Source organism: Schistocerca cancellata, chromosome 6 (assembly GCF_023864275.1).
Source record: "Schistocerca cancellata isolate TAMUIC-IGC-003103 chromosome 6, iqSchCanc2.1, whole genome shotgun sequence".
In the NCBI taxonomy this organism is placed as follows: domain Eukaryota; kingdom Metazoa; phylum Arthropoda; class Insecta; order Orthoptera; family Acrididae; genus Schistocerca; species Schistocerca cancellata.
Window position 1 is genome coordinate 293,920,122 of NC_064631.1, and position 18,029 is coordinate 293,938,150.

Below are 18,029 nucleotides of genomic sequence, written 5' to 3' on the forward strand. Positions count from 1 at the left end.
GCAAAGGTCCCGAGTTCGAGTCTCGGTCCAGCACACAGTTTTAATCTGCCAGGAAGTTTAATATCTGTGCACACTCCGCTGTAGAGTGAAAATTTCATTCTTGAAAATTTCATTCTAGAAACAACCCCCCGGCTGTGGCTAAGCCATGTCTCCGCAATATCCTTTCTTCCAGGAGTGCTAGTTCTGCAAGGTTCGCAGGAGAGCTTCTGTGAAGTTTGGAAGGTAGGAGACGAGGTACTGGCAGAATTTAAGCTGTGAGGACGGGGCGTGAGTCGTGCTTGGGTAGCTCAGTTGGTAGAGCACTTGCCCGCGACAGGCAAAAGTCCCGAGTTCGAGTCTCAGTCAGGCACACAGTTTTAATCTGCCAGGAAGTTTCATATCAGCGCACACTCCGCTGTAGAGTGAAAATTTCATTCTAGAAACAACCCCCCGGCTGTGGCTAAGCCATGTCTCCGCAATATCCTTTCTTCCAGGAGTGCTAGTTCTGCAAGGTTCGCAGGAGAGCTTCTGTGAAGTTTGGAAGGTAGGAGATGAGGTACTGGTGGAATTTAAGCTGTGAGGACGGTGCGTGAGTCGGGCTTGGGTAGCTCAGTTTGTAGAGCACTTGCCCGCAAAAGGCAATGGTCCCGAGTTCGAGTCTCGGTCCGGCACACAGTTTTAATCTGCCAGGAAGTTTCATATCAGCGCACACTCCTCAGTAGAGTGAAAATTTCATTCTAAAAACAGTCAGTATCTTACAAATAAAAGACACTAGGAAATGAGAAAACAACAAAAGTAAAACCATGGTAATAACATGTAGTCATATTGAAACAGGCATTGCTAAAGGAATTTAACCAGGAAATGAGACAATAATTGTAGTAGAAAAGTTTTGCTATTTAAGTAGAAAAATAATTGATGAAGACGGAAGCAAAAGGGATGAAAAATAAAGACTGGCAAGAAGGCTGGACATTGGAAACAAACGTTCTGAAACGAAACTGCTCACATTTGCAGAGGACTTTTGATATGCTTCCTGTAAATGTGACATCTGCTGCAACACAAGTGAAGTGTTTAGAAGAAATAGCCAGCAGCACTGGCATAAGAATTTCTGCAGAATAAGAATTTATACATCTTGGGGAGACAATCCAAAAAAATGGTTGGAAAAAGCTGTTATTAAAGAAAGGATACATAGAATGAGAAGGGCATGTGGTGTAACTAAAGAACTTTACAATAAAAATGACTGTCTAAAAATGTAAAAATGAGGTATTACAATACAATAGTTTAGCCAGTATATATAAAAGATCCAATGTCTACCATTAAATTACAATTTACATACATCAGAAATGTTAGAAAGCTGAATTGTTAGAAAATACCGTATTAGGACTTTGAAAACTACAAAAGGTTGGAAATTGCAGAGTAGTGATGAAATTTATTGCAACATAGAAAATATATCAGAAGTAATGTGATAAATAAGACTGTTATTTTTGGGACTTTATTCAAATCAAGATAGCAGATTAAACAAAAAGATCTTTAGATATGTCTTGTTGCATAACAAGTCAACCATGTTGGATCCACAAAGGGGGGACAGAGAGAGAGACAGAGAAAGAGAGAGAGAGAGAGAGAGAGAGAGAGAGAGAGAGAGAGAGAGAGAGAGAGAGAGAGAGAGAGACTGGCAATAGCAAGAAAGGCTTTTTCTGAAAAATAAATTGAAGATATAACAAATCAAAGCACAGAGAATAGAAATTTATGGCAAAGCTTGACTACAGTACAGTTAGACGCACAGGAAACCTCCTGAGATGTCAAGGAATATTTTATTTAGGAATGGAAGGAAGCATGAGGGTTAAATATGGTAAAGAGAGACCAAGCTTGGCTAAAGTAAACAGGTTGAAGTGCGTTTCGTTTGAAGCAGTTACGCAAAGATGAAAATACTTGTGGAGGACTGTCTAGATGGAGAACTACATTGAACCAGTCTTCAGACTAAAGACCACAACAACGAGTCAACAATTAAATGCATTATTTGAACACTTTCACTCCCAATATAATAAAATTCCATTCACATTTGAGTTGAATTTCTTAAATGAATTTGTAGGGTTTTAATACAGTCATTAGCACTAACAGAAAGGCTGCAACTATGAGTACTGTGATCCCTACACAATTCTGGAACTCACACAGTCACAAATATGTAGATTTTCACTCCAAAGTACATGGATTTTTATCAGTTCCATTAACAAAATCTGCCTCTTACTTAAATTTAAACACAAGGAAATACGTAAGTTACAACAATGGCTATGTTTAACCTGACAGACACGTTCTATGGGGAAAAAATGTCATAAAATTATACTACTTCTGTACAATGGGCCTAAGATATTAATCATTACCAATGATATAATCAATCTTTTGGTATAAAATGATGTGTATAAGATTGCTGCAGGATCTGTGGAACAGTGTGTATTGGTCAGTCAGGTAGAGTTGTGGCAATTAGATTGTCAAAACCTTACATCAGCTGGAGACTAGAAAAACAGAGTGCATTTTGCAGCACACATTTTAGTACAGAAAATCATCTGTATGTACACTGCCGGCCATGGTGACCATGTGGTTCTAGGCGCTTCAGTCCGGAACCGCGGGACTGCTATGGTCGCAGGTTCGAATCCTGCCTCGGGTATGGATGTGTGTGATGTCCTTAGGTTAGTTAGGTTTAAGTAGTTCTAAGTTCTAGGGGACTGATGACCTAAGATGTTAAATCCCATAGTGCTCAGAGCCATTTGAACCATTTCTTTGTATGTACCCTACTGGAAATACTTGAAATCAATAAATATATGGACTAGAATGATACTTAGTTTCAAATGAACAAACTTTTTTTCCTGTTTCTGTTAAATTAAGTTTCAGTTATGCCTACATAATAGAATTTTTTAATGTAAGATCTCCTTAGTAATTTTTTTAGTGTGATGCTTCCCTTTACAAGATCATCTTGTCTGCATCACTAATATCTCTGTAACTTACACATCATTTTACCTGGTATTATAATGTTCAGTTGTTAACACCCAATGGCCCACAAAGCCAACAACAAGTTTGTGAGCAAATAAGTGTGTCAGGTTCCAGGCCAATGTGGCAAGACATATATTGGACAAACAGCATGTACCATTGAAGATTGAAGCCGAGAACACCAATGGCAAAGCCAGCAAACATATCCCAACAAATCAGCAGTCACAGAACATTGTTTATCCTAGACTCACGCATACCAGGAATTTAGCACAAACTTTGAACTACTGGGACAGTCTTATTACAGAGGCCTTCGAGGTATGCACCAGAGACAATCTCATCAACTGGGACTGCAGCTATAATCTCAGCAAGATTTAGGTAAGTCAGCCATGCACTGTCAGGAGGTTAGTTCATCAGCACACCCGATGATGGCGACATGTCTGATAGCCAAATTATTGTGCCCGTTGGACACTAGGGGCCAGTAGAACACAAGTGGACTATTCGATCTACAAGACTTTAATTTAGCATAGAGTGTTAAATTCCATAGTTGCCTATTAGTAAAAGAGAATTTAATGTTTCCCATTTTAGAAGTAATGAAAAATGTAATTATGAAAACAAGGAGTGGAATGTAAGTACTTACCACTAACAGATGCTTTATGTGACCAGCAGCAATCTTATCAGTATTACTTAATACAGGCCCTTCCAAAGCAGCCTCTATGCGATCAGCTACTTGCTTGACTCGGGGCAATATAAACACCTTGCTAACCTCAGTCCCAAGTTCTGAAAGACCTGATTAAAAAAACAGCACTATTTTAAAAGTAAGTTGGAAAAATGAGTACAATATTTCATTTAGGATTTGTTTTTCATGGGAGAAGATAATGTATAGAATGAGAGAATGCATAGTTTGATACCAATAAATCTCTGACAATTTTTATAAGCACTGTATGGGATTTTTGCAACAAATTTTGTTCCACATCAAGTACATAACTTCATACAGAAAGTGTCATAATTTACATGCATTCTGTTCTCTTAATGATTATCACATTCTGAAGAAGAGCAAGGATGACGGGCAATAGAGTTATACAATGCTTTCGAGCCACCAAGAGGAAGAAAAGGATACAAAATTGTTACAGTTTGATGTATTTGTGTGTTGTGGTGGAAGACTGACAGTTCTTATTATATTTATTAGTCTTGCTTGTTCTTACCAGTTGTTTCTGTCATAGTAATTCACCATATAGTGGAGATGTTGTGTTGCTAAGCAAGTAAGGTTTTGGCACGAAGGTCTTCTGAATTAGACAACACACGCGCACGCGCGCACACACACACACACACACACACACACACACACACACACACACACCACATTGGGGGGGGGGGGGCAGGAGGGGAGTGTCTAATTCAAAAGAAGGCCTTTTGGCCAAAAGCTAACTTGTTCAGCATTCTTTTTGCTGTGCCTGTCTGTAATTCTACATCTCCACTATATGGTGAGCAGTAATCTATTCTTTTCAGAATGCCGTCATTAATCTATCCCAGATTTTCCACTGTTTGATTTAGTCTTACTAATTCAATAATTCAAAATAACAAGGAGACAGAATGACTGACCAGTACTTCCATTCGAGAGGGAAAATTCCAAATACTATTGATAAATACAGTTAAAAACAGAAGAAACTGTGTTTAGCTTTTGGAACTGTTAGAAATTAGTTCCTTCCTCAGGGAGGAAACAGAGATGTCATTATTTATTATATTATTATATATTTATTATTCAATAATAAAATATAAAAAGAAATAAATATATATAATAAACAAACATATTAGTTTATCATTTTATCAATTATTCATTTATTTATGATCATATCAATTATTTACTCTTCAGTTTTTTTATCTTCATATATTCCCTCTCTCCCTATCTTTAGTTTTTCCTTGTCTTCTTTTCTGCTTTCTTAATTGCGGGTTTCATTCCATTTTTAAACCATCTTTACATTCTTATATTATCTTTAGATTGAAGCAAGCACAGTGATTACCAACACACTATGAATGGAAGCTGTTGGGATGCGAGTCCATAATACCAAAAGCTATGGTTTTGTCTCATAATCGTGAGAGGGAATTGGAATCGGAAGGAAAGTTTCTTGTGAAAGGCTGTAGATATTCTGTGGTACAGCTCAGGTAGTGTCAAATATTGACAATACAGTTGGAATTAATTCTTGTATTTAAAATGCCAATTTTTTTACATTATGTTTTTAACAAAATTCTGAATTCTTTGTACTCCACTGTTGAAGAGCTTTGTATTTATGAAACATTCTGTGCACACTCGTTGATTTTTGTCACCAGTGTTTTGTCAAATTTCCACAATGTTCATTTGCACTGTTCTATCTTGAAGTTATTATCCTGTCTAGAGGATTCTCTGAATTAATTATTCATTATGAACATGTCTCAGTCTACATTATCCATTGGCTTTTAATTTAAATGACTGCCTCATTATTATCTATGTGGCTCCAACATTAGGTTGACATTAATGGTGGAGCAATTAGCCAGTTGTGGTACAAACAAAATTTTCTATTTTGAAAAACTGTTTCTCTGCATATCCCTAAGCACTACCATTTTGATACCAGACATGAGAGGGCAACAGGGAAAAGGGACATTATCATTTAATGTTTGCTGCATGGGGAAAGTGGAGTTCATATTCATTATCTGATCTTGAGAGAGCACACTGACAGATTATTTTGGAAGTACATTGTCACATCAAAGAAAAAAAAAATCTACACTGATTATATAGCTTACATTACAGCTCTCCAAGAAAAATGGTGTACTACATGCCAAGGAACCTTTTACAATACGTTAACATCTATAACTGTATTCCACATACCATATTACAATGTATGGCAGAAGGTACATAGTGTAGTAGTATCATTGTTCTTATGAGCTATGTAAGCTCTTGGCTGCTGATTTAACAATGTTTTGCCAAAGCTGCCTTTCATTACAAAGTTATCCAAATAACCTAAAAATTTCATTCTTGTATGGCCTGGTGGTCTTCTTCCTTATGTGGATCCCTCTAGCAATCTAGCACAATCACGATGAATCTGTCACCTTCTGATCTTGATAGAAGACCAAGCTCCTTAATTCTTTTAGATTTTACATTCATTACAGTCTCAAGTATTTTATATAGGGTGTCCAAAAAAATGTAAAATGCTTTGAGAGGTGGTAGTACTTAACGAAACGAGAAAAATACGTTCAATACACATGGGTCCGGAAATGCATACTTTCTGAGATAAGGCCAATAAACATGAGTCTGGAAATGCATACCTTCTGTGACAAACACATATTTACAGGAGGTGTCTAACATAGCATCTACTCATGACAAAGCACCCCTCTGGTGTAAGGAATGATGCACCCTTTGAAGTATACCTGGTTATTGTTGTACCTGCTGGCACGTATTGAAGACATGACTCTGTAGTGTCTGCACACCATTGATTGGAGTGGCGTAGACAAATTCCTTCAAGTGTCCCCATGACCAAAAGTCTAGGGGATTGAGGTCTGGGAAACGAGCAGGCCAATGTGGGTCTGCCCCCCCCCAACCAAGCCAGCTGTCCTAAAATGTCTGCGTCAGATGTTCTCGCACATTGTGATGAAAATGTGCTGGCACACCATTATAAATGAATAACATTTCTATTCGTTGTTGCAATAGCATGGCCTCCAGAAAGGTAGCCCATACATGAATGAGAAAGTCCTGATAATGCACCCTGTTAACCTTTGTAGTTGCACGTATGGCCCTAGTAATCTATCACCAACAACGGCTGCCCATAGGTTGATTGAGAATCAGTGTTGATGCCCCCCTTTCTTGAATTGCTTGGGGATTTATTTCTGCCCATACATGCTGGTTATGGAAGATCACAACATCATCTCTTGTGAACCCTGCCTTATCGGTAGATAAAATCTTGTATGTGAACACAGGAACTGAGTGCTGCAGAGCGTTAAAATCACGTGATAAACCGCATTTGAAATTTAGGTATGCAGAGTTCTCTCAGTCACTGACCTAAAAGGCACTAGTTTCATATAAATCAGGAAGATCTGTTAAGTGATTTAATGAAATCAGTTGTCAGTTGCCAATTGAAATATTTTATTGCACTTTACCGATTCTGACAGATTAATCTGTCATCTTTGGAAGTTCAGTACTGACTTGTAACTTGGCCCCAAACCTAATTTGGCACTGCTTATTAATGTCATAAGCCAGTACTGAATTTCTGAAGATGGCAGATTAATATGTTGAAATTGGTTAAGTGCAATAAAATATTTCAATTGTGCAGCTGGTGTCTGATTTTTTGATGGCTATGAAAATCAACAAATACCATGTTCCAATATGAAATTGTTCACCCTATGCTTAAACTTTAGCACAGGTTTGTCTCTAAATACTACTTGGTTCTTGCAACCCAGCAGATTAATGACAAGGGTTGGCATGCAGGCCAGCCTGGATGAGGTTTTTAGCATTTCCCACCTCCGACTAGGCAAATATCAGGTTTGCATCCAAGTCCTGCCTCAATTTTAAACATTAAAAAAAATATTCACACACTTTCACATTATACACAGAGAATTTAGGGTATAAATATTCTGCCCCGGAGGTGGGGGTAATGGGATGGTGACAGGAGGGGCATTCAGCCACCCCTTAAGCCGTCGGCACACGGACCTTGCTGTCGAACGTCAACGTTGAGCGTGCTGAGTTCAACGTGCTGCTGAATGCTCAGGAACGATGCGACTTGTGCGTACGGTACGTGGGCCCCAACTTGGTATACGTGATCACAATGCAATCCAGCGGCAGTTGTGGGATGCTTCTAGTTTGTAAATCACACCATTCACGAAACTGGCATGCGTACAATTTCCACGTTAGCTCTATTATAACACACATTTCCTCCACTGTCCGTATCCTAGTCACATTGTTCTATATGTAATGTACCAAATAAAAACTTCAATATCCATGTACGTATTTAAAGACAAAAAGGAAAGTACCATGTCAGATGAATAAGGACACAGGCTTATAAAAGTTCCATAACAAACAGTAAAACACAAATTTACCATAGTTCTCCACATAAGATGAACATTATTTTATCATTTCCACCTTTTAGTAAACCCTTAATGTCATTCTAACTTGATCACTGTTCCTACCCAGTAGCAGAATCTTTACAACATGTGAATTACGAAACTTAAAAGAAAAAGGAACAAAATATCTTTATACAAGTAGCATAAGCTCTCTTGTGGATTAAGCCAATCGAACAAACTCACTCCCCAAAAAATGGTGAACTTATATTTACATAACATCAAATACTGTAGTACTTACTTATGTTAAGCTAATAATAAAGTATCAGAACCTATTAAAAATGCAAATGTTAGGAAAAAAAATTTAAACATGAGGAGACGCGAACCCCCACCACAGCATGCGTCTCAGTGTGAATCCATAACGCAACACCCTCACCCCCCCCAAATGCTAATCAGACAACAAATCAGGGACGGCCAATCCTAACATGTTACCACTTGCTAAAAGCTTTAATGGTAGCTATGTTACTAATTGAAATTTAATTATAACAAATTGTACCAAGAACAATGTGTTTTTGGTGGATCCTCAATGTGTCGCTGTCTTCAAATGGCATACTCTCATAATATGCAAGTTACAATAATTCTTTTACCACGAATATGATATTTCTCATTATTTTATTGCAACGAATCACACAGTTAACAACGTGTTTTTGAGCGATTCTCAATTTGCTGGTGCTCAGAAACAGCACATTTACATATAGGCTTGAACTGAATGCCAATCACACCTCTGTGCTGAAGGAAGACGGCATGCATGTGACATAGGTGGCGTTGTGCCATCTGATTGGTCAACACTCAGACGCACACTCAGAATATCTGACATGCCAGATATTGCTCTGCACGTTTGGAAAGACTCCCGAACGTGCTATTCCACGCTATGACGACAGAAACTCAGTGTGCTCAACACTTGGATGCATGGTCTGTGTGCCGACGGCTTTCAAATTAAGCACGCCAAATTGAATAGTAACCTTGCTGACCTCATGTGGATGTAGAACAAAGACACCAGAAAAAGAAGAAGACTTTCAGGTTTTGAGTTCAGTCCTACAAAATAAAGTTCTAGCTCTAAAACACAGAAGAATAAAATATTGGAATGAGAATGGTTTATTATCAAAGAAATAGTTTCCCATAAATTAACATCAATAGTATTTCCATTAATAATTTTCAACTATGTTCCTACTATCACTCTATCACAACACAATTATTCATATTGGAGGAAGAGACAACATAATATTGAAATCGTGTTTTCTTTTGTTCTTTTTATGTTATTTAGAATCACACATGAAAAGATGGACACACTCAATAACGACTGTGGAGATTTGGTCCAATGAGAACTTGCACATTCATTCTGTGCTTGGGAAACAGATGGCTCCAGTAACCTCCGTAAGATAGTGTATTAGATATTTAGTAGCAAAGAGCTGTTAAGTGGGTTTTAGGAAGACTTTTTATGTGAGATAATATGATGAATAAACTTTACTAGGAAGAACAGTTTTTTTGTCAACTGACTGTGGTGGATTTAAGTTTAAATTTGGACGTGCGCAGTCCAATTGCTGAGCCCCACAGACAATGTTTGTCATTTCAGTGTGGATCAAAGTTAAAGGTTAAGTGAAAAGAGGCATTTATTATATTATTTCCTTTTCATTAGTTTCACAAAGCGTTTTGTTCAAACTATGACAACGTATGTGATTTGAACTGAGTAAGCTGGTCTCCCAAAAGATGAGAAATCTGTTAATTCTTTCTTTACTTATAAAGAATGTGAGAAGTAATAATCCGATTAAAAAAAAAAATCGCCTATGAGAGAAGTGTATGTACTTTGAAGGAAAGAATGATTACGGTTTGCTCATAGTTGGGGCCATTTGCATGTGATAATACTGTATTTTGATGAAAATAAAATAAAAGGAGTTTCAATACAAAACATTTTGAGAGAGAATGATAGTAGGAAATTTCAAAAACTGAAAGCAGTGCAATCTGAGAGCATGCAGGCAACAACCATAATTTTTGTTTAACATTGGATTCAGTATGACCATCTGCTACACAGGTAAGTGATACATCCTGATTATTATTAGGTTTCTCACTGTGCTTGTACCAACTATTTACCAAAAATTTATCTGAGACTTACAAACCATAAGCCAAAACATATAATGTTTCTGGTGTGTAAATGCAAGGCTTTAACCACAATATTACTGTTGTACTAGTTTTAAGACATACTATCATTATTGCACTTTGGGACTCAAATCAATGAAAAAGGTGGGTGGGAAATTCACACATTGCAACAGTCAGGCAGCCTATGTTTACTCTCACTTGTTTTAAGCTCCTGGTTTTCAACAGACTGTGGAACATCTGTCTGCAGGGAAGAGCATTCTGCATACAAGAGCTCAAAGACTTTCTCAAGTGCATGTGAAATATAAATGATCTAATGATCAAATACATTGTTAGGTAAAAAAGCATATCACTTTTAGAGGAATTATCCAAAGACATAGTCATAAGGTAGTTTTTTCATACATTTCAGAAAAGTGGTTTTCATGCAACTCAAAACACTCTCTCCTTATTAAAGCATGTTGCTTGACAAACAAAACAATAATGAGAAATTGAAAAAAATGATGTAATGTAATGAGAACTTATGAGAAACATTTTTATGATGTGTTATCTGAAAACAAACACATAAGCCTGACTGTTTGAAAAATATACTTTATGTGTCTGGTCCAAACCTTCAATGGCTCCATATAATGAAGACAGTTGAGTCTTCTCATTCCGCAGAGCTGTGCTGAACATACGAGTGACACGAGTTTGCACATTGTTGGTTGACGTATTGAAATTTTTACAGATTTGTGCCATTAATCGTGACGCAAAGTCTCTGAGAGCCCAATGGTTATCAAGCTCTGGCCGCATACACAGCTGTTTGCTGACAATGCATGTCGCTACTGAAGGAATCAGCTCATGTAACTGCAACAAAATACAGATTGCTTCTGATCATTGACAATAAAGACATAACTTCTATTTATAAAGTTGACATAGTAAATGCAAATTAAAAAACAAAAAATGAAACTTTTGGGGGAAAACTGTACTTACTGGAGTGGCAAATTTTATTAAGTATGACAGAAAGTAGAATAAATATTGAGAATTTGAAAGTAGGCTTTTCTTTTTCAATTCAGGGAGACGAGAAATGTAGGATGTTAGAAAATATATTATATAAAAGTGGAGTACATTTGGCAAGTGGGACACTACAGAAAAGTGCGTGGCAATGAAAAATAAGTTTTTTTTTACTAATGGTAGTGTCCTAATATTAAAATATGCATAAGTTACGAATGCAATGTGGCAGTAATAGTATTGTGTCAGAAAGAAATACTGTAAGGGAAAGAAAAAAAAAAAAAAAAAAAAAAAAGACAAATATTTCATCCATCTCTCTTATATTTAACCCTAGTAATACCAAGGCACTTTCCATGATGCACATAACTGGGGAGAAGGGGGGGTGTACTTTATGTCCACCCTAAAGATTTTTTTTACTAAATTGGAATTCATTAATTGTTATTGAATTTTATTAACAGCATACTTTTTAAACAGATACTGATGTGCAAGTAGGCTCCAGAACCTGAAAATACCTTTTAGTACACTCTTAGCAATATCAATGCACTTCCAATAACTTGTACTGACTTTATGACAACCACTTGTTGTTGACTTTTATTCTCAACAAACTTCTTAAAGAAATATTGATGTGTATGTAAGGTCCTCAACCTGGAAGTATTGAATATGATATTCAATGGGGAAAGGGACACCTACTACTGAAACCTACATTTTTTGGTTAAGTTTAACTGAAAAATTTAAAACATAAATGGAATATGGTATAAGAATTCATTAGAAACAATAAATATTTAAAATATAAAGGAACTGATTAATTACATTACAATATTTTCAAAATGGGGTATAAAGTACCCCCCTCCCCATAGCCCAGTATTGAGGTAAGTACCAGTTTAACAGAAAAACAAAAAGTCGCAATACTTTTGGAACTTTCATCATCAGACAGCTCATGTTTATGAGGCTGCTGCGAGATTTTCACTGACTGTCAATGAATGTTTCTCATTCCTTTTAAACAGTCAAACAGTGATAACAGGATAAGCGATAAGAATCAGTTCCTGCATCTGATGTGATCATCAACGACTTGAGTAATTCGAACACCAGGGGTATGAGGTAAAGGTATTTTGAAATCCATCTGGCCATTATTTGTGTTTTGTAACACTATCTCTATTGAAATGCCATCAAGGCAATGATACAGGGCAATCCATTAAACCTGAACTACTTCAATGGATCATAATTTCCCTCTGAAAGCTTGTAGAAAGGCGAAAATTGTTTTAATGATCTCAATAGCTCAGGGAGAATCAGAAGCACCACCCACTGTTGACAAGTTGATTGTTGGTTCTGCACACTATGTCCTTTGTCCGATATAATGCTGCACTTGCTCAATTAGTTTTAGTTCATTCGTAGCCTTGTTAGTTGTGGTTTGTGAAGTCTTTGAGTGTGTAGTTTGTCCCCATGACAATAATGAGCAAATTAGTATTCGTTTCCAGTCTTTAGCTGGCAGAAACATGCAGTGCACACTTTGAGAATGGGTTTTTATTGTGAAAACATACTGGAAAACAAACTCGTCGGTTATAACACAATGGGCATTCAAATGGTTCAAATGGCTCTAAGTACTATGGGACTTAACATCTTAGGTCATCAGTCCCCTAGATTTAGAACTACTTAAACCTAACTAACCTAAGGATATCACACACACATCCATGCCTGAGGCAGGATTCAAACCTGCAACTGTAGCAGCCACATGGTTCCGGACTGAAGCGGCTGGGCATTCCAGAGAGACTTAAATGTGTCTGATGTTCTGACAAAAGGCAGCAGTTTTATAGACTTAAGGAAGCTGGTGACAACAGGTGTACTAAACAGTGATACAGGTAAACATAGACCATAACTAAGTGCACAGATTATTGATAGTGTTCAACGATGCTTGGAGAACTCTCCAAGGAAATCTTGGCGACTGAGCCAGGAGACAGGCATTTCATATGGCACCTGTCTGAGGGCTGCACAGAAATCAGCATTGTGACATTACAGAGTGCACATGGTGCAAGCATTGCAAGAAACAGATCTGAGTAAAGAATGAGTTATATGTTATATCTCTTGTTTGTTGTGCTCAGTCTTGATGGGAGTGTCATTGTAAATAGAGCTATTGTGCTTCTTTAGAACTGCTGAAGGCAGATGTATTTTGTGTTACTAGTTCAGACTGTGAAATATTGCTGAAAATACCTATTTCAAAATTTAGAAACTTTATTTCAGTCAACAATCTTTGGAAGCCATCTGAATATCACAATGCTTTCATCATTTAATATTTCTTCCTACGAGGATGGGATCCGCAACCAGCATCATGCCCTACAGAGCACAATAAGATAATCAGCTAAGTAATAACTTCAATAAATTTTACATGTGATGTGCAGTTTGATGCAGCTTACTTCAAAATAATGATCAACATCTGGTCTGAAGGCAGATCACTGAATATTAAGCACTGAAGAGGTGCACAACATTTATATTATGACTAAGAGCTCATTTTTGATAAAATTATTTTTCTGTGAGAGCAGCAGCGAGAAACACATCCTTTGAAAATGGGGAAAACAGAGCTTATAGCACAGCAAATGAAACTGATACATTTGGTACAGATTATGTGGCTTTTTTCATTTTTCTTTTAATTTTTGTTTCTTTCCCTACTTCATCAATTGGGTAGCTGCTTATGAGAAGAGAGAGACCAATTCTGCAATACGGCGGAAGAAATGAGAAAAACTATATGTAACTCTTTTACCAATTTCTTCCAAATGATGAATAGAGATATTTCACATTAAGTTACTAATGAGACTGATATTGTATTTGGATGGAGACACAGCACTGTACCAGAATAATGTTTGAGGAATGTGTTATAGTGAATGACTTTATCAGGCTTATAGACTCCAGCTTTGAAATCAAGAATGTGGACTGAAAGATTGATGTACTGTGCAAAGAAATGAACATTAAACTCTAATGTCTTGTTGACAATGAGTTCATTAAAGAAGAAGTACAAGCTTGGATTGGGGATGGACGGTAAAGGATATTGGTTGTATCCTTCTTAAGGGAATTATCTTGTAATCTGTCTTAAACAATTTAGCAAAACGATTAAAAACCTAAATCTGTATGGCCTGATGTGGACTTAAACTACCATTCCCCCAAATACAAGTCACATGTCTTATCACTGGGCCACCTGTATGTTGATGCTATGTGAAGGGTCATCTAGGAAAGCAAGAAGATGTCAAGTGACTGTGGTAATATTTATTTGTCACAAGAAAGTCTTGCCATGACCGTGGGAGTATGCATTTGTGTGTCTGTGTGAATGTATGTGTGAATTTGTGTACTTTTGATAGAATATAAGAACAAGAGCTCGAAAGATAGTGGTAATGCTGATTCCTGTTATGAATTTCTGCTCTCCAGGCATCAGTCCGGGAGAATGAATCATGAGGTCTTGAACCTCAATCTTCCACAGGATCTCTGTGGCAAGGGGTTGGCAGCAGGTCTGGCATACGGATGGGCCAAGATCTTGTGTGGTTGAATGGGTGCCAGAATACCATTTTAGGAGTGGCTGGGTACGATGTCTCATTTCTGGGCATGATGATAGTTAATCAAAGCACGCTGGTGCCAGATATTTTGCAGTTGCTCCACTCCCAGGTGATATTGGATGACAAAGGAACGCTCCTTTGCAGCTGATTATTGGGTATTGTGCGATGATTAGGGATGTGTGAGGGGCAGGGAGAGCGCGTAATGCCTGTCTGTGAAGGTATTAATGATTATACGTGACTATACCTTCAGCATATTGGGAAAAGGAATTCTTGTCACAGATATGCCAACCATGGATGGCAAGGCTATAAGGGAGCAATTTTTGTTGTAGAAGGGGTGAAAGCTGTCAAAATAAAGGTACTGTTGGTGGTTAGTGGCTTTAATGCAGACAGAGGTGTGGATGGAGCCATTAAATAGGTATAGGTCAACATGCTGCAAGGTGGAAGGTTGGTTTGAGGAGAATCGAGTAAAGCAGTTGGGAGACAAGGTGTTGAGGTTGTGGAGGAATGAGGATAGGCTATCTTGGCCCTGAGTCCAGATAATGGAGATACCATCAATGAACCTGCACCAGGCAAGATTCGGGTTTCGGTAGGCTGGGAAGATTTTCTCTAGATGACCCTTAAACTTGAGACAGAAGGATATTAGGAGAGGTAGTGTTCGAAAGCAGCAAGTTCATTGGCATGAGGGATATTGGTGTATAGGCAGGTAGCATTAACAGTGAGGAGTAGGAAATAGAGTAATAATGAGGTGCTGGTTGAGAGTTGGTGAAGAAAGTGATTAATATCTTTGATATGAGAGGCTACGCTCAGGCAATTGGCTGGTCAGCACGAGCAGTGATTCCTTCAATGGAGCATAGTAATTAGCTACAATATTATGTCAGGGCTTCATTGTTATACAAACAAACCTGTGGCACAGCTGTGGTCACCCGCTTGGCACCTGTCTAAGCCAATTTTTTTATTGGTCATCTAAAGGAAATCTTTATAGCCTCTCAAAACCCCAAACCCCTTGTCTGGTTCAGGTATATTGATGATATCTTCATGATCTGCACTCAGGGTCATGATATCCTATCATCACTCCTCCACAACCTCAACACATTCTCTCCCATTCACTTCAGCTGGTCCTCATCAGACAACATGCCATTTTCCTGGATGTTGACCTATGACTTTCCTGATGGCTCCATTCACAACTGTGTCGATATTAAAACTGTTAACCATCAACAGTACCTTATTTTGACAGCCGTCACCCCTTCCACACCAGAAAATTCCTCCCATATAGACCGGCCATCAGTGGATTGCATATCTGAAGTGACGAGAATTACTTTTCTCAGTATGCTGAAGGCCTCACTAAGGCCTTCACAGTCAGGCACTACTCCCACCCCCCAGCCAAACCTAGTTCGCAAACGGATCTTCCATGCAATATCTCCACGAACCCCTAATCCTCCCACCATTTCCCATTATCAGGTGCAAATGAATGCCCCAATATCTGAACAATATCCTTCATCAGGGTTTGATTATGAATTATCATGCCTCTTTGTTAAGGATGTACTACCGAAAATCTTTTGAGCCCTCCTAAAATGGTATTCTGCTGACTGCACAACTACACAACATCCTGGTCCATCTCTATGCCACCCCCACTCCCAACCTCTTGTCACAGGAGCCCTATCCTGTGGAAGCACCAGGTGCACCACTTGTCCAATCCATCCATCCAGCACACCCTGCTCCAGTTGATGGCTGGAGTGCTGACATCACAGTTACAGATAGTCTGCATAAACCAGGTATGTTGGCCACTAATGCAACATATATGTGAATCATGATAACCCCCTCAGCAAGGCCTGAAATGGTACATTGAAGTGCCAAAACAGGGAGCTAAGGTTTCATTTTCTTACAATAGTGAACTGCTGTGGTCCCCAAGACCTCCAATTAAAAGGATGGACATGTAAAAACTGCTCGAGTCCTGTCATAGGCTTATACTGCCCCAGCAGAGGCAGAGCTGCAAAAGAGCTGTATCACATACCAGCTGTGCTGCACACGCTGCAGGTGGGTTTAGTATTTGTACGAGGTGTGATAACACTGCAAACAATAACTGTCGACATGAATGTAAACTATATGAACCAATGGTGGTTCAACAATAAGCTGAAAGTCCTGAAGACAGAACAAAACTTGACATATGAGTCAATCTATGGGAAAGTAGAGTGTCTGAACACCATGTAGGGATGAAGCATGGAAATAAATACAATCTCAACCATTGTGAACAACGTATCACTAGCATTTGAAAAACAGAGCATGGCGTGAGACAACGAACTGGGCTTTCACCACTGACAGCTAAACACCTGCGTCAGTGGTTCTGTTCATGCCACATGCCATCCAGACAGCCTTCTGTAGTATTTTGCTTTGATAACCATGTCAGCTCATCTGCATACATCTCAATTTCTGCTGGCGGGGATATACTAAATAACCCCCCCCCCCCCCAATAAAAAAAGGCCATGCAGGACCAAAAATAGCCTTGCTGCTTTTTCTGCAAACATTGTCACATAATCAGTATGGGCGGGATATTCATCAGCTGTACTTCAATCACTGAAGGAGGCAACGCCGATGCAGCTAGCTCTGGCAGATGGGCAGAAGATTGTGGATACTGGGGTGACTGTTGGTCCACCAGCATTGGTGGGGATAGACACTCAACCACTGGGGATTGGGGAAGAGGACAGAGGGCAGGTAAAATTCCATGGGCTCCACATCAGCAGTCACGGGAGTAATGCCTGCCACTGCCCTAGCTCTCTGTCAAAGGTAGGACGGTGGAAGACATGTAAGGAGGTGTGCATGGTGTCGCAATTCAGAGCCTTCCACTGGGCCAATGCCACGACTGACCCCATCGCCCCACCAGCTCAGAGATCGTGACAGCGTGGCACTACAGGACACGAGTGTGAGTAATTTGTATGAGAGGTCCACTGTTCCCAATCAACATCCACCAGAAACAAATGCTGACCTTTGTGGGCCACCATTACATCCAGGGAATGTAACTCGTGTGTACCAAATCCAAAAGACCTGTGGCAGCTTTCACATAAATGTTCCACCAGACTGTGCCTGTTAATTGTCATCACTCAGTAAGTGGCAAGAAAACTATGCAGTATACAGTCACGGGATGAGACAGACATGCACTTTCTCACTGGAGTTTTAAATGTCCATGCGAAACACCTCACTTGCACAGTGGGTGAAATGGAGTAGTGGTGAGATGCTGTGTACCACTGCGTACACGAAGATCTACAAACTCTTGAGACATGAATTGGCAACTGTTATCAGAGACGAGCGTCTGAGGAGAGCCCTCGACAGCAAAAATGACCACCACGTGAACAATGACTGTCAAGATGCAGGATAGTCTGT

At 38.8% G+C, this 18,029-nt stretch overlaps 1 protein-coding gene across 1 annotated transcript in view; it reads right to left on the bottom strand.

Moving 5' to 3' along the window:
• LOC126190681 (transcription initiation factor TFIID subunit 6) overlaps positions 1–18,029 on the bottom strand; it is a 137,348-nt gene that overhangs the window by 29,809 nt on the left and 89,510 nt on the right. The window contains exons 7-8 of the mRNA XM_049931139.1: positions 10,740–10,974; positions 3,596–3,744 (exon numbers count right to left, since the gene is read on the bottom strand). Coding sequence (XP_049787096.1) covers positions 3,596–3,744; positions 10,740–10,974 — 384 coding nt within the window. The remainder of the gene's footprint in view (positions 1–3,595; positions 3,745–10,739; positions 10,975–18,029) is intronic.